Here is a 23,047-nt window from a genome sequence, read left to right on the forward strand (position 1 = left end):
AGGTTGAAACGATTAAGCTTCAAGTTCTACAATTCAAGTGGGATTTCACAGAGAAAATATTGCTCGAGAGATCAAGGTAATTGAGTACCGGTGATGTCCCAAGTTCCTCTGAAATTTCACCGGCTAGTCTATTATTGGAGAGGTTCAGACGTTCAGTCGATTGAGCTTCTTCATTGGCCGGATTCCTAATGGAAGCTACTTGGGAGCTGGTTATTGTGAAGATCAAGTGTGGTGAGTTCAGTAAGATGCACCAGTCTTGCAGGTAGCGGGTTGTTCAGCTGGTTATCACCAGCATAAAACTCAACGAGATTATTCAACGATTCAACTTCTTCCGGGATGCTCCCTGTAAATTGGTTATTTGAAATAAGTAGGACCGAAAGATTAGAGGCGCTGGAGATTGTCTTAGGGATCCCACCAAAAAACGAGTTTTGCAGCCAGAGCAAAAACCCAAAAGCGTTCTATTTTTATTTCTATAGCTGGCGGGAGAATTATGCTTTGAATCTGGAGGGAGAGCAAGGACTTGATTATGATTCTTTATTGTGGTCTCCCCAAAGCGGTTATACAATAACTTATATAGAGGTAAAATAGGTATTTTGAAAAAAATTATCATCAGTTTAACGTTTTGGGTATGGGTCATTGACGGAAGGGATGTTTTTGTTAATTTTTTATTTTTTGAAAATAGGAGGATTTTGCTAAAGTTAAACTATATTAGAGATTTTTATTATTAACAGAAACTTCAGGAAAGGTTTTTATATTTTACCCAAAAATTAAAGAAAAAGTAAAAAATGAAAATCCTGATGGCTGATGCTGAAGCCCTCCCAAAAGTAAAAACTTGTGAGTGAGGATAAATTTTTACTTTTGTTTTACTTGCTTTTTTGAAGCAGCTCCCTCAATGCTGATGGCTGATGCTGAAGCCCTCCCAAAACGGGCTCAAAGTATTAAAGCACTATTTGCACTGCACCGATCAGATTAAAAATTTCAGAAAATGTTTTTTTTATTTGAAAATTCAAAAAAAATTCTTGAGAGCAGCAGAGTTGAGAATACGAAAAGCTGAGACTGGATATGCTCCTCACACCTGGCGTCTCACATGCATATCCTACCTTAAATTAGGAATATCTCCGGCACTTATTAATGAATATTCACGAGAAATATTTCCAATGCACTGTGGATGTGCCTGTGAGGCGTGCATCAGGCCATCACATACGGGACTCTGCCGTGCAGGTGGAATCTGCAGGCTAAAGCCCGTACAGCATCCCTTCCCCCCTACCGAGACCAGATTTGCTCCTGACATCTGACGCTTCACTAGCGCCTCACAGACACATCCTACCATGCATTGGAAACATCTTCCGTAATATTCACGGGAGATGTTCCCCATGCATGGTGGATGTGGATGTGAGGAGCAGATCCCGTCACCTCCTTACCCTACCTACCCGTTCACGCCTCACGGAACTGTCTAATGATACAAACGATTGAGATTTGAGATTCTTCGATTTGCTATTAATGGAACTTTCTTAGTTGGGATGTAGTCAGCTAAATGGACGGTTCTGATATTCCGGATCTTCGAAATATTTGAAGGGTGGGGAGCGCGTGTCTTCCTCCCATATTCGTGGCAGTTATATAACCAAGTGAAAGGAAATCGAAAGAGAGAGATTTTCAGGGCGTTCGTTCAGAGGTTCACTCTACACGTTCACTTTTCAGAGCTTCACCTGTGAACTGCAACCTACGAGACCAGAATAAGGCGACACTCTTCTTCAATTTTTCTCCTCTGCAGACGAACGATCCCATGGCCTTTCTTCCAAAAGCAGCGCGTCTTGCCCTAATTTCATCCCAAAGGGCCGCGTCGATCCACACAACGCTTCCGGCGTTGTCGTCGACGCCGGCAACCTCGTCCACGTCACCCGCACCTTATGCCCGCCCCCCACCACCTTCGCCGGCCGGTCTGTCCAAGGCCGCGGAGTACGTGATTTCGAAGGTGGACGATCTGATGAATTGGGCACGCCGTGGATCCATCTGGCCCATGACCTTCGGTCTTGCTTGCTGCGCCGTCGAGATGATGCACACCGGTGCGGCCCGTTACGACTTGGATCGCTTTGGTATAATCTTCAGACCTAGTCCGAGGCAGTCGGATTGCATGATCGTAGCTGGGACCTTGACCAATAAGATGGCTCCCGCTCTTCGCAAGTACGCCGCAATCTCCCTCTCCCTCTCTTCCTCTCTCTTCTTCTCGCCCTGTATTATTGCTCTCTACTTGCTGATTCTGTTATCCGTTCGTTCAATAGCGTTTGTTATTAATGGCGGATAGAGATTACAGTTTGGTTTGCATCACTGGGATATGGGATCTAATGATCTAATCTAGGGTTTTTTTTTTTCATATTATAGATGTCTAAAGGATTAAGTTGACAATATTCGATAACTCTAAGAGTGAATATAACTATGTAATGATTTTAAAATAACATGTGTTTCTAACGCAGATTGTCGTCTTACCATTTTCCCTCAACTTTTTTTTTTTGTGTAAAACTTAGGGTTTGAGTAAACTTTCTTTTAATGTTGTAAAGGTCTGGCTTTGGTTTTCTTTCTTGTTACTGTTATTTTGTTGTTTTTAATTTTTGTGCTGGTGGATTTTTTCCTCCTTTCCTTTTAGGAGTCGGGGTTGGGTGGGGAGAGGGGGCGAAGGAGGCGAGGGGAAGGGAACCATGATCAAATTCTACTACTCCAATGTAGGCATTATATATTTTCTTTAACGCTTATATATGCAGCTGGAGAAAATCTCAGGAAAACATTAGAGGGAGTTATTTGAAATTTTATTTACTTTTTGATCATTAACAATTATCAAAGGGGTTTATTAGTAGAGAAAAAAGCTGATGAAAACCCCACCTCCAAATAAAATTCAAATTTGGTACAATGTAAAGCTACATCTTACAATACTAGATCACCTAGAAAGCACTAAAGTTGAAAAGAAACACTAAACTCGTGTCTCAACCTGTGGGCCTGGTGGCCCAAAAATTTAGCTTCATTTTTCTAATACATTTATGAAACATGATTTCTTTTACACAATGAAATTGATGGAACTAACTTTATGGGTTAAATTCATTGGGAGGGAGAGGCATAAGTAATTAGTAACCCTCCATATTCTTCCTAGGTCATGAGAGAATGCTATAATATTCTCCATGACGCCAAATATCTATAAATTCAAAATGCATGAAGAAAGGTTTCTAAACAAATGCAGTAAAATTGCAAATGCAAGTGAGCAGGTGGATATATTCAGAAACAATAGTTGGATTTTTTAGAGGCATTGTAGAATTTAAAAATTCATAATGTTGATTATAGATAGGACATTTATCAAAAAAATGTTGATTATAGATAAGATTTTTATAGCAAATGAATGTGGTGGAGATGAGGAGATTGGGTAATCAAGGTTTTGTCCACAAATTGGATCTTGAGAAGGCCTATGACTTGGTGGATTGGAGTTTCTTATTAAAGGTGTTAAGGAAGTGTGGGTTTGGGGATAATGGTGCAAATGGATTAATGGTTGCCTCACTTCTTGTCATTACTCAAACTTAGTCAATGGGGCAGTTAAGGACTTCTTCCCAGCTTGTAGGAGCCTAAGACAAGGTGATCCACTTTCCCCCTTTCTATTTACACTTGTTGTTGATGTGCTTAGTAGAATTATATCAAACGTGGATAGGGATGTCAATAAATTGTTGGAGAATAGGAAGAAAGAGTGTTCTGGTGACCCACCTTTAGTTTGTAGATGAAATTATAACAATTTGTGAAGGCTGTGATTTGAGGAAGGTGAGGAATCTTAAGAATGTAATAAATTATTTGGAAGTGCCTCAAATCTGAACATTAATTTCGAGAAGAGTTGTGAGGTTGGAATTTACTTGGTTGATCAAGAATTGGAGTTTATTGCGTTGTGCTTAGAGTGTTCCATCTCGTCTTGGACCTTGACCTATCGCGTCTATTTTTTTTTTTTTTTTTTGATGAATCCAAAGGAGAGTCAGTTTTGGAATCTAGTTGTGGAAGAGTTTGAAAAAAAGGTTGGTGGCTTGGAAAAAGAACTATATTTCCTTTGAGGGCAGAGTGAATTTGATCAGGGCCACACTTGCCAATGTGCCAATTTACTTTTTGTCGGTCATTAGGATTCCTTCTAGGGAAGCTAAGAAGATAGAAAAGCTGATGAGGGACTTTTTGTGGGAGTCGGGGCAAAGGAAGAAGGATCATTTGATTAGGTGGAAGGTGGTTAGTTGAAGTAAGGAAGAAAGGGGTTTGGGGATAGGGAATATTGCTCATAAGAATGAAGCTCTTCTAGGGAAATGGTTGTGGAGATGGCCTTTAGAGAGGGAGAGGTTGTGGCATGAGGTGGTGGCTAGTATTCATGGATATTGTGAAAACAATTGGGGTGTTGGGGTATCTCAATGGGATACACTTGCAATACCTTGGAAGCAATACATGGTATCTCCCCAAAGCCCAAATTTCTCAAGTTTGTAAGGTAAATAATGATGTTCTCTTTTGGGAAGACACTTGAGTGGCCAATCAACCTCTCAAAGACCTATTTCCCTCTCTTTTATCTATTTTCCTTTATAAAAAAAGGAGCCCATTTCTAATTTTCTTTTCTCCTCTATTACTCTTTTGTCTTTAAACTAGGATTTTGGTTTCTGTAGATGGTTGAGGAATGATGAGTCTACTTGTGTTTTTGAGCTTTTACTTTCACTTGACTCTATTTCTCTGGATCCTCTCAAACCTAACAAAAGGATTTGAACCTTGACCCTAAAAGGTTCCTTTACTTGCGCTTCTTTTCTTCAAAGCCCTTTGCTTCATAATTTTGTTCCTTGGGTGTTCCCAATCAAAGAAGTTTGGTCTAGGCTCATTCCCCCTAAAATAGATGTATTTTGTTGGGAAGTTTACTATGGTAAGATTAATACTTTGGACAACCTGTAACAGAAGAGACTTTTTTGTGTTTATCCCCAAATTGGTCTACTCTTTGCAAAGCATAGAATAAGGACTATTACCATTTTTTATTTCTTTTTGAAGGGCTACACAACCGGGGGTAGCCCATCCCCCAACCCATAACCCCCCAATCCAGGTGCAAGCAGGATTTGATCTCAAGTCTCTGCTACAATCAGTAGGAAACCTTACTAACTAGCTAGTTGGCACCTTGCAAGGATTATTACCATTTATTTGATATCTTGTTACTTTGTTGTAGATTTTAGTTGGTTTTTGTTTTGTTTGGTTGTAGGTGGATATTTTTTTTGATGAATAATATTAAGTTTATTGATTTAGAAGCAACTTTAGAGTGAGTTCATACATCATCCCAACGAGAGGCACGAGCTGCAGCCCCTCCTTGAATCTTACAAGTAAACTAGGAAAGAAAAACAAGAATCACAACTGAGCCCAAAATTATTCTTCCCTATTTACCCCTTGCTTAGCTAACACATCTGACAAAGTATTTGATAATCTCCCCACCCACTGTACAGTGACCAACATATTCCTTGTCAGCCAACTAAATTTCTTCATTTCATTCTTGTATCGCCACATAGCCTCTTCAGAATTTTTCAACCAACCCACCACCACTTTGGAATCCCCCTCGATTATTAGGTGTTGTACCCCCAGCTGGTTTGCAAATTGCACCCCTTGTACAACAACTAAAAGTTCTGCCCTGATGGAGTTCCCAATTCCCAAGGGACCTGAGTAGAGCAACAAAATCTCTCCCTTCTCATTTCTCAAAGCACCCCCCACTCCGGATAATCCTAGATTACCCATGCTGCTTCCATCAAAGTTCAACTTTATTGAGCCTTCGGGTGGAGGAGACCAACTTGTAATTGATTTGTCCTTTAAAGATGAGCACCTTGCTACTGCTGACCAATTTCTCCAAAGGTCATTAAAGGAGAATTGATGGAAGATTTCCAAGGTCTTCAGCCAATGTATTGCCTTATTTAACACACAGTCTTTCAAATCTTGGCTGTTCCTTTCCTTGTCTTGAAAAATTCTGAGATTCCTTTCTTCCCAAAGAGTCCAAGTCAAAGCAGCACGGGCACATCTCCACATAATTCTCCCTATTTTTGTAGGCCAATAAAAGGTAGAATGGTTGAAGAGCATGTGAACTTTTGCTGGTAGACTCCAACTACCCCCAAACAACGAAAGTAGCCAAGCCCAAAGGTCTGCAGAAAAGGGACAAGATACTAGTAGATGGTAACAATCCTCACCGTGAGTTCTACAGAGGATACACCAATTAGGAGAAATACAGAGAAAAGGTCTTCTCTTTTGTAGATTGTCTAAAGTGTTTACTTTCCCATGGAATACTTCCCAACAAAAAGCCATAATTTTTGGGGGGACTGGCCTACACCAAATTTCTTTTGACGGAAAGGGTTGTAGAAAGTTGAGAGATGGACTTGAAGAAAGAAGCACAAGAGAAGGTTCCAATGGGTCTAGGAGTCCAAACTCTCTTATCTGACTTGGAGGGATCCAAACAAACCTGATTAAGACTACCAAGCAAAATAGAAAGAGACTCAATTTCAGCATCCCTAAGTCCTCTACGGAACCCAAAATCCCAAGTAGGATCTAAGGGTGTCCCCAAAGGTGAAACAAATTTTGAGACCACCTCTTTTTTGTACAAAGAAATAGAAAAAAGCGAAGGGAACAAGTCCTTTAACGGTGAGTCTCCTACCCAAATATCCTCCCAAAAAAGAAAAGAGTTGCCAGAACAAACTTCATACTTGATTAAATTGAAGAATTGAGGAAGGGTGTTGTGAATAGCCTTCCACGGTGCTGCTAGGTTAGCTTGCCTCGATACACCAGCATCCCATCCGTTCTCTGACCTCCCATGAATGCTTCCCACCACCTCATGCCACAATCTCTCTCTTTCCAAAGGCCATCTCCACAACCATTTCCCTAACAGAGCTTGATTCTTTCTAATTACCCTCTCAATTCCCAAGCCCCCCTCTTCTTTACTTCTGCACACAATTTCCCAATTAACCAAGTGATCATTTTTTTCTTGTCCCGGCTCCCATAAGAAGTCTCTCATCAACTTCTCTAGTTTCCTAGCTTCCCTAACTGGTATCCTAAAGACAGACAAATAATAGGTAGGTAAGTTATCCAAGGTAGCTCTTATTAGGGTAATTCTCCCTCCTAAAGAGATATAGTTCCTCTTCCATGAGGCTAATCTCTTCTCAAACTTTTCTATCACTGGGGTCCAAAATCTACTCTCCCTAGGATTTGCCCTAAAGGAAGCCCTAAATATGACATAGGCCAAGCAGAGGTGGAACACTCAAGACACTCCGCAATAGCCTCGACCTCCCCTACCTCCAAATTTATACCCGCTATGCAGCTCTTTTTCAGATTTATTCTCAAATTAGAGACACTTTCAAATCCCTTTATTCTCAAATTAGGTCATCTGCAAATTGAAGGTGGGTGACGGGGACTTGGTGTCTCCCTATTCTCCAACCCCTAATGGCATCTTCGCTGTCAACCTTAGTAATGATCCTACTAATCACATTAGCTACTAAGGTAAAAAGGAAGGGTGAAAGTGGATCCCCTTGCTTGACACCCCTGCAAGCTGGAAAAAAGTCTCTCACCGTACCATTTACCAGAATAGAGTAGTGACAAGTACTGATACACCCAAAGATCCAACTACACCACTTGTCCCCAAGTCCACAGTTTTGCATAACCTCCAATAGAAACTTCCAGTCCACCAAATCATAGGCCTTTTCAAGATCCAATTTACAAATGAATCCTCTCTTACTAGACCTTTTCATTTCCTCCACACACTCATTCGCAATTAAGATATGATCTGTTATTTGTCGCCCTTGAATGAAAGCCCCCTGGGTGTCACTAATGATTGTAGGGAGGACTATTTTGATCCTCAACGAGAGCACTTTAGCCAGAATTTTATAGATGCTTGTCACTAGACTAATAGGCCTATAATCTTTTGGGTGGTTGGCATCATTCTTCTTAGGTATCAAGGCCAAAAAGGTGGCATTAATTCCAGGGCTTATAGTGTGATTGTCTGCAAATTCCTTAAAGACTTCAGCTAGATCCTCTTTCAACACCTCCCAACAGTCTTGATAAAAACCCATTGTAAAGCCATCTGGACCCGGAGCCTTGGATCTATCCATTAGAAAGACAACTTTCTTAATCTCTTCTTCCTCGAAATCCCTTTCCAGCCACCTTGCCACTCCTTCATCAATTCTTGGCCAATCCACCCTTTCCATGACTGTCCTCTCTCTCAAAGGCCTTCTATAAATCGATTTGAAGTGGTCCACAAATTTTCTGGCTATGTCATCCTGGTTGGTAAACACCTCCTCTCCTATCTCTAGCTTGGTCACAAAATTCTTTCTTCGTCTCCCATTTGCCAAATCATGGAAGAATCTAGTGTTCCCATCGCCTTCCTTAATCCACTTGTGTCTAGATTTTTGTCTCCAATTGATTTCTTCCCACAATAACACCTCTTCCAAATCCTTTTTTAATTGTCTCCTTAACACTCTGTCCTCCTCAATTCTACCAAACTGATCTCTATTCCACTCTTTTATTTTGGCTCTCAACCTATTTAATTTCTTGTGAAACTTGATCCCCTTCCATCTTACCCCCCTCTCCTCCTCACCCCACCACTCCTTCACTTTTTTCACAAAATCTGGATGGGTAAGCCACATATTTTCAAATCTAAAAGGTTTGGGTCCTATAAGAAAAGACTCAGTACCTATTTGGATAGGACAGTGATCGGAGGTGACCCTGGGTAACGCCCTAGCAACCAAGTTTTCCAAACTATTCTCCCAGGCAAGGTTAAATAAGAATCTATCCAACTTCGAGCACAAAGGGGTTTCTTGAAAGTTGGACCAAGTGTAACTGGCTTGCGGCAGAGGTATTTCCTTCAGATCACAATCTTCAATAAAACCATTAAATTTCCTCATGCTTGTTGAGATTACCTGTTGGGGATTACTGGTTTCATCAAAGAATCTAATGATGTTAAAATCCCCGCCCAGGCACCAAGGACCATCCCATAGCCCCTTGATTGCATATAGTTCCTCCCACATCTCATTCCTCTCTCTATAGGAATTAGGGCCATAAACATTGGTTAAAACCCATACACACCCATTCTCTACATTCTTGCACTTAATGGAAATTGAGAATCTGCCTATGAATTCTTCCACTACTTCCTCCACATCCTCCCTCCACAGTGTTACAATCCCCCCCCCCCCGAGGCTCCCCAAGAAGGAAACGAGCTCCAACCTAAACCTCTAGCCCTCCAGAAACTCCTCACCCATCTCCCATCTAATTCCATCAATTTGGATTCTTGTAACAACACAATATCAGGTTTTTCCTTTCGGAGTAGGTCTTTGATCACCCTTCTCTTCCTTGCACTCCCTAACCCTCTTACATTCCAGCTAATAATTTTCATCGAGACAAAGTAGCAAAAGAACCCAAGAAGAGGCCATATTCTCCTTATTTTAGGCCCTTCCTCCTATCCCCTCTACCACTGAATTCTAAATCCCCCTCAATGTCTTAAATTAGCCTTTCCACTTCAGATCTTTTTTTCTTATTTGTTCCTCTCCCCCCCCCTTCCTAATACAACAATCATCCTCTTTCTTTTCTCCATCCTTCCCAGCCAATGTCTGAGGAAGAATTTTACCCTGCTCACACTTATTTTGGCTACATCATCTTTCTCTGAGTCCTTCCTTTTTATTTTGTTCCTCCATCATTGTACAGATCAACTCCCAAATTCTGTCTGCCTCCCCCTTACTACTTCCTTCCAACACCCTCTCTCCTCCTTCCACTATCACCCTCTCTCTTGCATCAGAACCTTCAGGATGGGAAGCTGGGATATCTGTTACAGGCAGAGCAAACAAGTCAGTACCTAAAACAGAATTGACACCCATACCTGATAGAACGGGGGTAGGACTAGAATCACTAGAAATGACTTGTTGATAGGCGGCAACTGGTTTTAAAGCCTTTCCCCTTTTTGGACAAGGTTGTGAAGTAGACATGGTGAAAGAATCACTTCCTGACGACCTACCCACTTGGAAGACCTTTCTCTGTGTTTCCGACACTGGAATACCCGCATCCATCCTCACAGCCGATTCTTGTCCCTCTCCACCACCATCCTGTAGTTCATTAGACTTGGGGTCAGCTCCCTCGAAGATAGACGCTTAATTTCGTCTATCAGCTCGTCCCTCCTCCCAATCACGTGCTTACTTAAAGTACCCCTCGGCCCATCTATCTTGTAATGGGCCTTGGGCTGAAGCCTATGGGAGCCCACCTTTACAGCCTTTATTTGAGATGCCTTCTCCGGCCCATCATCAAGTGGATCCACTCGATTGGGCCCTTCTTTTCGTCCCACGTGACCACTTAAGAGGTCACGCCCCCCTAATTTAATGGTCGAACCAGCAACCTTCCCTGTCTGAGGTTGCTTGTTCCGCCCTCTCCTTTTCGAACCTAGTGAATTTTTGTTTGTTTCCCCTACCACCACCTGCGCAAAGGATCTACCATTTGTCATAATTTTTTCTTGCTTTCTCTAGGTTTGACCTTCCAACTGCCCCAAAACTTTTTGGCTTCCCAGAATTTGTTGGCCCCTTTTAGTGAAACATCCCTTCCCATTTGAATTAACCACTCTCACAAGTCCACATAGTGCTTCTTCTTCCTCCTCCCCTCCTACCATACGAGCCTCCTTCCACAGCACTGCTTCAATGGAGGAAGCTAACCACACAGAGACAAAGCTCCCCTCTGTTCGTACCTCTACCTTTCATGGAATGTCTTCTGGCTTCACATCACTTAGCAGGATTGCTACTGAGTAAATGATCCGAACTCAGCCTGAACATTGATAGCTGATATTTCCAAATCATTCTCTAATGGATCTAGGATGGCTTTACAGTTATCGAAGGGGGTTACTATGAAGACACTCTTCAGCTTCAACCTGGTTGCCAATAAGTCAGCTACCCTCCAATCATTAACCTTTTCCTTGGCTTGTATCACAAGCTTATTATCCCACTCCTCTCTCTCTAGACCTCCCACCATTCTGCAATGGCCTTTTGTTTTTGCCATGACCACTGGCCCTTGTTCTACCCTGCTGTTGCTGAGATATACCTTCTCCTCCCTTATGGAGGCTTTTTTCTCATTTGCTACTCTTTGAGCTAAGAACTCTTTGAGCAACCAGTCAACTTCCCCCCAACCTTGGTTCTGTTTTCCTGCTGGTAGACACACCAGTTGCCTTTGTCCCTTACCAAAGAATTCAGCCAAAGCTATGAAGAACCCCTTTCTATTCCTCTTACAGTCAACAACATATCTTCTCCCTTCTAATGTACTAAAATCCTGCCAGTTTATCTGCTTACCTTTTGAACAGGCTCCAGCTATGAACTCTTTTAGCCACTCGATCACTTCTAATCCTTCCAGCAATATTGTCCCCTTTTTCGCTTCCCTTACCTTCAGGCTTACCTTCCCCTTAATTCTCATATCTTCAAACAGGAGATTTTTTGCTTCTATCTTCAAGGATCTCCTCCACTGACCTGCCTGCACGAACTCCATTCCAGTCAATTGACAGTTCTACCAAGAGATGGAGTCAGCACCTTAAGTTTGGAGTCAGCCACATTTTCTTGTTGTAAGCTATGTTCTCAACTCCATGGCATTGTAGGTGGATATTCAACATTAGATAGTACTTCTAGTTGGGATGATCAAGCTTTTGGCTAATGATTCCAACTGCAAGTGCTATCCAATGTTAAATAACCATCCTTCTTTTGCTATGCAAAACCAAAAACCGTATATTTTCCTCTCATAGTAGAATCAATAGATTTTTGGACTTGTCTCTAGGCATACAACACTAAAATTAAAAAAATGTAGATTTTGTTAGTGGTAAGTACTTTTATGTAGATATGCCTATCAGTTTTTTCCCCATATTGCCAAGATGTACTCCTTAATATGTATAGGTTTCTGGTTTCCATGTCTATGCAACATTGCTTAACCATTATTAAAGGCACTTCTTGCAATTGGTGGGCCCCATTTTCTTGACTGTCACATCCTACAGTCTCTCAAACCCTAGGTGTTGGTGTGCTTCATTTATTGCTTGAGCATGCTTAGTAGGGAAAATATGTTGCACTGAAGAATTGAGATTCTTTTAGATATCATATCTGAGGGGAGCCTTGCACAACAGTTGGGCTGCTCCATTGCGACCTGGGTGACCAAGGTTCAACCCTTGTAAACAGCCTCTCTGTATGTGCAGGGGTAAGGCTGTGTACATTTGTCCCTTCCGAAACCCCACATTGGTGGAAGCCTGGTGCACTGGACTGCCCTTTTTTAGATGTCATCTCTTGTTCTCCATCATTTTGGCTAGCACCTGTTACTACCACAATTCTTAAAAGATGTGGCACTCTTCAATGCCTTAAAATAGACACAGATTAATGAGAGTTTCTTCATTTCAATTTTGTGGCTTTGTGCAAATCAATGTAGCAGGTGTGATTGGGTATGGCTAACACAAAGCCATGTTTTGACACAGACCATGCTTTTGCTTTAGATGGGCTTAGATTTTTAGGTTGTGCTTGTGTTTTGGTTGGAAAACGAAATCTCTCCCTAGATTGGCACTTTTGTCTGCTTAAAACGTAGACATATGATAACATTTGTTTTTCTTTGTTTCAAAATTAGAGATTATGACCCTCATTGAAAAAAAGGTTTGTTGCTTAGGATATGTTAGCATAAGAGTTTACTTTGGGTATATCAACACCTATGCTTGCTTGACCTAGCCCAAGTTTTTGCTCCAGCTTTGGGTATGTTAGCATTAAGAGTTTACTTTAGGTTGTTTGTTGAGCTTAGGTTTCAAAAAAAACTAAACCTCTTGGAAAGCAAAAATTTCCCCTCACAGTTTGATGTGGGATAAGGTAATAAAATTCTGCTTTGTGAAATCTATGGATGGGGGAAACCCCACTTAAAGACCAATTTCTTGATCTCTTTGCACTATCTAACCTCAAGGGGGAAGCTATATCCATGTTGGGAACACCGTGTCCAAATGGTGTGATTGTGTGAAATGGAACTTGGGCTTCAGAAGGGGACTAAGGGAAAATGAGTGTGAGTCTTTAATCCTATTGTTGGACCCTCCAGGGAAAATTCATTTGCATCCTTCGCTGAAAGATTCTAGAATCTGGGTAGGCTCTCCAGACAGTCTCTTTTCTCGCTCTTCTTTCCTAAGAGTACTTGCTTCCCCCAACCCCCTAGGTGGGGATTTCCCTGTGAAAGAAATTTGGTGCAAGCCTATTCCCCCAAAGATTCAAGTCTTTTGTTGGGAAATATTCCTTGGTAAGGTAAACACTTGCAATATGCTGCAGAGAAGAAGGCCATACATTTTCCTTTCTCCTCATGTGTGGTAATGAAAGTGGTGAGACCTCATCTCATTTATTGATATCTTGTTCTTTTGTGCTTCGGATTTGGGAATTCTTTTTACTCTCTGTCTATAGGTGGGTTCCCCCTCAAGATGTGTGGCAACAATTTGTTGGGTAATATGGGAAGAGAGGAATAACAAGATTTTCTTGGAAAAAGGCAGAACAATAGAGGAAGGGATTGATAGCATCAAGGTGAAAGTAGCTCATTGGGTAAAACCCTTGGATAGCTTTTAAGTCTTCTCAGTCATAGACATTCTAAGAACCTGGTCTGAAGTAGCATAGTCATCAAGAGTAAGTGATAAAGTAAGGCTGGAGTGGAAACCAGCAAAAGGCAATAAAGTGAAACTGAGTTTTGATGGGAGCTCCTTTGGAAATCCAGGCATTTCAGGAGTAGTAGGACTAATAAGAAATTCTGAAAGGAGGATATTGGGTATGTTCTCAGGATCGATTGGCACTGGAAACTCACTGAAGGCTGAACTTTTGGCATTACTACAAGGGTTAAAGTTAGCCAAACAGTTAAGATGTAGACATGCAGAGGTGGAAGGGGACTCAAAAGTAGTAATTTTCTGGGCAGTAAACAGCAGCCATACCCCGTGGACGTTTAAACATGTGAATAGGGAAGTGGAAAAGATTGCATAGGAGGTTGGGGCTGAATTTAAATGGGACCAAAGAAGTGCAAATGGGCTAGTTGATGTTTTAGCAAAACAGGATTGAGACAACAACTATTTTGGGCTGCATTGTAATGAGGGATAGAAATCATAGAATAGAGTGATTAAAGGGATCAACAATCCCATCACCAAGTTGTATAAACTGTTTACAATCTGAAATTTAATAAAATACATGTTTACTAATAAAAAAAAACTAAACCTCTTCCTACATTAGGATGGTATTGTTTTTTTTTTTTGATAGATAATAGGAAAGTATTGTATTAATGAAAAGGAGGGCGAGGAGAAGGAAAAACCTAGTGTCCAAGTTGGAAGTGGATGGAATAGTCTTTGATACCCAAGAGAGGATAGCCAATTGTTTTGTTGACCACTTCAAATCCATTTTGAGGAGACCCCTAAGACCTAGGGTGGAGTTGGAAGGCATTACCTGGCAGAGACTTCCAGAAGAGAGTAGAAGTTGGCTGGAAAGGAATTTTGAGGAGGAAGAAATCAAAAAAGTCGTTTTTTCAATGGACAAGTCAAAAGCACCAGGACCAGATGGGTTTACAATGCTTTCTTCCAAGACTGTTGGGACGTAGTCAGAGAATTTTTAATTGAGGTCTTTAAGGAATTTGAGGATAATCCAGTGATGAGTTGTGGAATTAATGCTACTTTTTTAGCCTTAATTCCCAAGAAGAAAGAGGCCAAGCATCCAAAGGATTTTAGACCTATTAGTTTGGTGACTAGTGTTTACAAGATTGTGGCTAAGGTCTTATCTTTGAGGTTAAAAAAGGTGCTTCCTTGTCTTATCAGCCAAGCACAATGAGCTTTTGTTCAGGGGAAACAAATTATAGATCAGATTCTAATAGCAAATGAATATGTGGAGGAGATCGGGGTGTCAAGGTTTTGTTTGTAAACTTGATATTGAAAAGGCATATATGATTTGATGGATTGGGGATAAATGGTGCAAATGGATAAATGGTTGTCTGTCCAATTGCCATTATTCCATCATAGTTAACGGGACAGTTAATGATTTTTTCCTAGCTAGTAGGGGTCTGAGACAAGGTGATCCCATGTCACCGTTCCTTTTCACTTTAGTCGCCGATGCTTTTAGTAGACTCCTCTTAGAAGTAGATAGAGTCGGGTCTCTAAGAGGGTGTTAGAGATAGAGTTGCAGTAACCCATCTCCAATTTGCAGAAGACATAATAATCTTTTGTGAAGGTTGTAATTTGATGGAGGTAAGGAATCTGAAGGATTTAATAATTCACTTTGAGAGGGCCTCAAATTTAAAGGTAAATTTTGAGAAGAATTGTGTTGTGGGAGTTCACTTGAACAGAGAGGAGTTGGAGTCTATGGCAGCCTTGCTAGAATGCACTTGCTCTCAGTGGCCTCTATCCTACTTAGGACTTCCATTAGGTGCAAATCCAAAGGAAAGTAGGTTCTGGAACCCAGTGGTGGAAAGATTCGGAAAAAGATTGGCAGCTTGGAAGAGAAACTATATTTCCAAGGGGGGTAGAGTTACTTTGATTAAAGCAACTTTAGCCAACTTGCCTTTATACTTATGTCATTCTTTAGAATTCCTAAGAGAGAGGCAAAGAGGTTGGAAAAACTAATGAGGGATTTCTTATGGGAACCTGATGAAGAGAAAAAAGATCACTTGATTAGGTGGGAGGTGGTGTGTCGGAGTAAGGAAGGAGGAGGCCTAGGATTAGGGAACATGGTGGGCAAGAATGAGACTCTTTTAGGTAAGTGGCTTTGAAGGTGGCCCCTGGAGAGGGACAGGTTGTGGCATGAAGTAGTGAAAAGTATCCATGGCTGTTCCGAATCAGGTTGGGATGTGGGAGTATCTCAAAGGGCTTTGCTCACAATACCTTGGAAGGCTATCTCTGACATTCTCCTTAAGTTCCTCAGTTTTGTAAGGTATGATGCTTGCTTTGGGAACTCCATTCTTTTTTGGGAAGATACTTGGGTGAGCTCTCAACCCCTAAAAGACCATTTCCCTTCTCTCTATTCCATCTCCCTTTTTAAAAAGAAACCCATTTCTTGGTTCCATCCCCCCCCCTAACCCGGACACAAGGAGTCTGGTCCCTAACCCCGGTTGGCTCATTCACTTGTGCTTCTTCCTTTGAAGCCTTTTGCTCCAATCCCTCCTCTCAAGTCTTCCCCGTTAAAGAGGTTTGGTCAAGACCAATTCCCCCCAAAATAGCAGTGCTCTCTTTGTAAAGTGAAGGGTGAGGACTATAACCATTTGCTGATATCATGCTCCTTTGCTACCAATATTTGGAACTGGGTTGTTTCATTATTTGGGTGCAGGTGGAATTTGCCCTCTGAAGTAAAGTTGCTGCTCACTCCGGCTGCTTTTGGGAGATTGACAAAAAGAGGGAAGCTAATGTGGAAATGTATCAGAGCTTCTACGTTGTGGACTGTATGGGAGGAGAGAAATGCTAGAATATTTCAAGAGCATGAAAGAAGTCTCGCTGAAATCAAGGAATGTATATTGACAAGGACTATTTTATGGTTAAAATCTTCACACTTGATGGCAGATTACTCCTTCGATGTTTTGAGGAGAAATTGGGCTGCAGTGGCTGCTACAGTTTCTACCAAGACCAAATCACAAGCTGAATGGATTCCCCCACCGGATGGTGTGGTAAAATTTAATTTTGATGGAAGCTTCCAAGGCAATCCAGCGCCATCGGGAATTGGTGGGATTCTGAGAGACAAAGACAGCAATATGTTGTCTCTATTTTCAGGACCAGTGGGTGAAGGTGATAAAATAAGGGCAGAGCTACTAGCAGTGGTACAAGGTATACAGATGGCTAGTCAAAGTGGTGTGACAAATCTGCTAGTAGAAGGGGATTCCAAGGTGGTAGTAGGCTGGCTAATTAGGCCAAAAACAGCTTGTTGGGGCTATAGGGATCTGTTAAAGAAAGTTAAATGGATGACAAGGAATATGACTGTCAGGTTTCAGTGGGTTAGAAGATCAGCAAATGCAATGGCTGATTCTCTGGCCAAGCAGGGGGTGTCAAGGGGAGATCTATTTTGGGTTACTTTGTAATTGTCTCAGGCTTGGGCAGTTTTGTTGTATATGGTTCAGTCCTAGGGGGGTAACATCTCGTGCCTCCTCCTAGGCTGATTGTATTTTTGTTATTTGATTTAATAAAATTACTCTCATTTATCAAATAAAAATGAAAAGGAGGGCAAGGAATCCTCAATCATATACAAAAGGGCAGTGCCTTTAATATGCACAGATCATGTACAAAGAGAGCTCAAAAAAAACAAAAGAAAAGAACTTAAAAAATGGACTGCTATTGATCAGAGAAGGAACTGGCAGGCACGTCTACAAAAAGCTTCGAGCACCAAGCCCAACTCACAAGCAGCCTTTCCGCCTTTTCCACCTTTCCTAGAACCACCTCAACTTCAATGGATATAGACTCAAAAGTTCTCTGGTTGCGCTCTTTCCGTACCACCTAGAAAATTGCAAAAGGCAGGCACTAACACAAGAACTGGCCTTTGTTTGAGAAGCAATTTACCCTCCAGCCTAAGATTAGATTGGCCACAGATGCAGGGGAGACCCAAACCACTTGGAACAGCCTGAAGAAATGGCACCGGACTTGGTAGGTGTAGGGCCAGTGGATCAAGAGATGATGGATGGACTCAGAAGCTACTCCACAAGCTGCAAGTGGAATCCAGCTCCATTCCGCATCTCAATAGATATTCAGCAGACTGAGCTTTGTCCTTAACAGCCAGCCAAACAAAGAATTTGATCTTCGAAGGGACCTGAACTTTCCTAAGCTAAAACCATGGAACCTGACCACCTCTGTCAGCAGAAGCTTTGTAGCAACAACTAACTGAGAATTGATCCTCCATCCCGATCGTCCACTGCTTAGCATCCCTGGAGTTAGGATTGGATTGGATAGCACTCAAGCTGCTTAAAGCCCTCCTAAGAGATCCACTTCCCAGTTGTTTAAATTCCTACGTAATCTGGGAGCCCACACCACCTGCCAACTAATCAGTTCATAGAAATCCTTAACAGCAATGCCCCTATTCACAGATAGCAAGAAAAGAGGGTGGAACAATTCTGCCAGAGGAAGATCTGAACACCAAGTATCATTCCAAAAAGATATTCTACTCCCATCCCCCACCTTAAAGGAGACATGTTGCTGAAACAAAGGGAGCCAAGCCATAATTCTTTTCCAAACATTAATGTTGTAGGCCTGTTGTGGGGTAAGAGGTGCCCAGTCAATCAGAGAGATGCCATATTTGCTCGCAATGACCAATCAACACAACTGGTTCATTTCTTCCCCATATTTCCATAGCCATTTACAAAGAAGAGCATCATTCAGCAATTGCAACCTCCTGAAACCCAAACTTCCCAAAGCTTTTGAGGTGCAAACAGAGTCCCACAAAACCAGGTGCAACTTCTTTTCCTCATTAGGGCCATCCCATAGATCCTCAACTTCTCCTAAACACTAGCAACCGAAGCAAGCAAGGAGAAAGAGATAAAAATAGGTTGGCTGACTCAAGAGAACACTCTGAATTAGGACCACCTTCCCTCCTTTAGACAGTAACTTTTGTTTCCACCCAACCAGTTTCCTCTTGCAGCGCACGATAACTGGATCCCAAACAGCAGTAGACCTATAATTCGCACCAAGAGGTAGGCTCAGATAGGTTAAGGGCAACGAGCCTACCCAGCAATCTAAAGTAACAGCCAACTATGCAATTTGAGGGATCTCCCCTATCGGAATGATCTGACTTTTCCACAGATTTATCTTCAAACCTGACGTTGCTTCAAAACAAATCAGTAAACACCTGAGGAACAACAAATCTGAATGAGCAGCACTTGAGAAGATAAGAGTGTCATTCGCTAACTGCAACAATGTAATCGTCGGACCATTAGAGCCTGCTAAAAAACCCTCAATAAAGCCTTCCTCGGCAACCTTGTTCACCAGCCTTCCTAACGGCTCCACTACTAAAGTATAAAGGTAAGGAGATAATGGGTCACCCTGCCAAAGAACCCCTTTCTCCTTTGAAGAAACTTTTCGACGCCCCATTAGTGAGCACTAAAATCCAAGGAGCTGAGATATAGCCAGAAATCCACTTCCTCCACACAACCCCAAACCCCATTCTTGCATAGTCAACAAAATGCCATTGTACATGATTGTAAGTTTTCTCGAGGTCCAGTTTGCAAACCAAACCAGGTTCCCCTTGCCACATGTGAGAGTCAATGCATTCATTTGCAATAAGAGGACCATCCAAGATTTGCTTTCCATCAACAAAGGCTTCCTGAGAAGGAAGGACCAGCTTACCAATCACCTTTTTGAGCCAGTTGACCAGCACCTTAGAAATCACATTGTAGAAACTAGTTGTTAAGCTTAAAGGTCGAAAATCCCTGATGTCAAAGGCGCCCGAGACCTTTGGAATTAGGGAGATAAAAGTTGATCTAGCACGTCGAGAAAGCTTCCCATGAACCTAGAAATCTTTGATTGCCAACATCAGCTCCACCCTAATAATGTCCCAACACCTTTTGTAGAACCCCATTGGAAAACCGTCAGGCCAGGGGCCTTATCCCCTTCAAGATCTTTAACAGCTTGCCAGACCTCATTCTCCTCAAACTCCTTTTCTGGCGACGCCCTATCTGCCAGCCTCTCCTAAAAGGTTTAACTCTACTCCATCCAACGAAGGCCTAATCAAGCTTCCTTCTGATTCTTCTGAATAGAGATATTTATAGAAGTTTAAAATGCCATCAATTACCTCCTGGTCTTCTTCCAAAGATCTTTCCTCCACAGAGATTGTCTTAATTGTGTTTTGTCTTCTTCGACTATTGGCCATTTGGTGAAAGAAGCGTGTGTTTTTATTTATCTCCTTCCTTGAGCCACAGGACCTTGGATTTCTGCCACCAAGACACCTCCTCCATTTGACACAACCTGCCAAACTCATCCCTCGCCAAGTCTCTCTTCTTTCGCTCCTCTTAAAACAAAGTGCTAGAGGCTTCCTTCGCATCCAAATCTGAAATAGTGGCCAACATGGATTCCTTATGCTGGTTCAAGTAACCAAATTCTTCAGCATTCCACACCTTGGTCTTAGCTTTAAGAGCCCTAAGCTTTTGCTCAAAATGAAGGGATTCATCAAAGCCATCCCACCACTCTTTCACCCTGTCAACAAAGCCAGGAACTTCAAAGAACATCAGTTCTAAATGAAAAGGACCAAGCTTTCGACATGCCTCCCCAGATTGTAACAGCAGTGGGACGTGGTCAGAGGTGGGTCTAGGCAAAGCACACTGCACAATGACTGAGAAAGCTTTCTCCCAATCAGAGTTAACAAGAAAACAATCCAGCCTTGACAAAGAGGCATTTGATCGGAAGTTGCTCCAAGAGAAAATGGTACCCTGAAACTAGACCCAACTCAAGTTCAACCCCATCTATAATGAAAATATAGACAACATGGCTGATATTTTACCTTGGCCTCGTATCCAGACCACCATCCAAAACGTCAGTCCACTTATTTTCCTTTCTCAACCATTTCCTCTCTCTCCTCTTTCACATACATTTGCATTTGTATGTATACAATCTGTTTCCTGTGGTCTATGCCTAATGCATGTTGCTTTCTGCTATTCAAAGTAAAGCCCAGCTTGACCAAATCCAAAGATATACTAAATTTGCTTGGGTGACAATCATGGTTTGAATTTGGCTTGGCCTTACCACAGGTGGACCAGGCTTGTCCATGTTGGATAGGCTGGTTTTGGATTTGTCCTAAAACGCAATTCCATTCTGCCTAACTTGTGGATTGGGATTGGAATCATCAATATAGTAGTAATTTGCCAGTTCTCTTTTTGTGCAGTTTTGAAGGCTTTGTATTTAGTGGACCTTTTTTATATGCTTGTTATTAAGTTTATTGCTATGTATCCTTCACTCTATTTTCCTCTTTCTTATTTAAAGATTTTCTGTTGATAAATTCATTTATGGGGGACTTTTTTATGTCATATCCTTGTGGATATTTTGTGGAGATTTTTTGGTTTTCCTATGCTGATTTAATAGGGTTCAGTGTCTGCTGTGGCCAGAATTTGAATCTCAGTCTGCTGACTCTGGCCTCAGCTTTGCTTTTTTTCTTTTATGCTGGAGGCGTTGCCGTGTTGGGCAGATTATGTTGCTTTGAATTTCAACTTTGAAGAACTTGGAATTTAAGAGAAAAAACCATATAGCTTTTGATGTCTGTGAAAGAACGACCTTTTATTTATGTCACTTGCAATTGGAATGACCTAGGGTATAGGGAGAAAAAAGCATTTAATTTGTTTGTGATGATCAAAGCACTGTATGATTTCTTGGTTTTCACTATTTGAAAAAGCCTCCTTTTTCCAGCTCTGATATACTTGTGAGAAAACAAGTCGAAGGTATCATACTTGTCAAAAAAAAAAAACAAGTTGAAGTTATCATATAAGTTGGGGGGTGTTTGACAGCGTGGTTGGTCTGTTTTTGAAAATAAAAACAATTGCCACATCAGCAAAAACAAAAATATATATTGTATATCCAACCATGTGGAACACCTCCTAGTGTGCAAGAAATGATCAACCATTTCTTTTTTTGTTTAAATTGTTTGTGATAATCAAAGCACTATATGATTTCTTGGCTTTCACTATTTGAAGAAGCATCCTTTTCCAGCTCCGAAATACTTGGGGTCAGAAAACAAGTTGAAGGTATCATATTACTTGGGGGGTGCTAGACAACCTGGTTGGTTTTGTTTTTGAAAATAAAAACAACTGCCACATCAGCAAAAACAATTGTTTTCAAAAATAAAAATTATTTTGCTGATGGAAATTGTTTTTGTTTTCAAGAACAAATCCAAACCATGTTGAACACCCTCCCCCCCCCCCCCCTAGAGTGCAAGAAATGATTAAACCATTTTTTGTCTTTCTTTAAAATTAGGGTTTATGACCAAATGCCTGAGCCACGATGGGTCATCTCTATGGGAAGCTGTGCAAATGGTGGTGGTTACTACCACTACTCGTATTCTGTTGTTCGGGGTTGTGACAGAATTGTTCCAGTTGACATCTATGTCCCTGGCTGCCCCCCTACAGCTGAGGCTCTACTCTATGGACTTCTCCAGCTGCAGAAAAAGATTAATAGGCGAAAGGATTTCCTTATTTGGTGGACCAAGTGAGGGCTTGCTACTTGTTGTTGGCTTTTGATCTAGTGTGTCATTTGAACTTACGTTTCTGCAAAGGAATAATAAATTCAGTTCTGGAAGAACCATTAGCTGTGTACTGTTATCCTCTCTTATATTTAAATGCAGTTGAAGGGAGTTTGCTCACATTGCCGTGCATATAAGAGAATCAGAGAAACGATGTTTTTATATATTGTTGAATGACTTACTGTCCTTTTAGTTTTGCTTTTTTTTTTTTTTTTGCTTGTTGTGCTAGTTGATATTGTAAATTATATATTTTATTTATGTAATCACGTCTTATGTTTTGAGAAAAGGTTCAAAGTGCCGATACGTATCGTACTATATCGGTTTTTAGGCTCACTGAACGCTGAACACTGACAGTTGGGGTCTTTTAAGTTTTAACAGGTTTGAACATTATTACGCATCCTAATATATCTATCTATCTGTGAATTATCAAACTGAAAGAGGATTATGGATTGTTGGAAACTCTGTTTTATTCTTTGATAGATTTATTGGAAACTCTCGATGCACGATTTTTTCGTATCAAGATCGTTAACTTTGAACTGTTTGACGTGGAGCCTTTATGTGCATCTCTACTACACTACCCTACCCCTTTGGGTCAAAGATACCTCATACATGCCAAAAGGTACCAATATCATACTATACGGTTTTCTGAAGTAGTTTGTTATAAATGGCATGCCAAGCATCATACCAGTATTGAGTGCATGTCAATGATACCTAAGCAATATATATGTGGTGCTTTTGTTATTACATAATATATTTATGCAATAAAACAAATGATACTAATATAGTTTCCAATGGAGTCGATGTTATATCTATTTTCTCGCAAATGGTCTATTTGAGATGAATGCTATATGATAGTATTGGACAAA

At 41.2% G+C, this 23,047-nt stretch overlaps 1 protein-coding gene across 1 annotated transcript; it reads left to right on the forward strand.

The window, feature by feature from the left end:
• Positions 1 to 1,567: 1,567 nt before the first annotated feature.
• Positions 1,568 to 22,467, forward strand: LOC104604412 (NADH-ubiquinone oxidoreductase 20 kDa subunit). The gene is made up of 2 exons (XM_010268723.3): positions 1,568 to 2,181; positions 21,917 to 22,467. The coding sequence occupies exons 1-2, from the start codon at positions 1,784 to 1,786 to the stop codon at positions 22,149 to 22,151; spliced, it is 633 nt and encodes a 210-aa protein (XP_010267025.1). The 5' UTR covers positions 1,568 to 1,783; the 3' UTR covers positions 22,152 to 22,467.
• The last annotated feature ends 580 nt before the right edge of the window (positions 22,468 to 23,047 follow it).

This window comes from Nelumbo nucifera, chromosome 6 (genome assembly GCF_055504915.1).
Source record: "Nelumbo nucifera cultivar China Antique chromosome 6, China Antique-T2T, whole genome shotgun sequence".
NCBI lineage: Eukaryota > Viridiplantae > Streptophyta > Magnoliopsida > Proteales > Nelumbonaceae > Nelumbo > Nelumbo nucifera.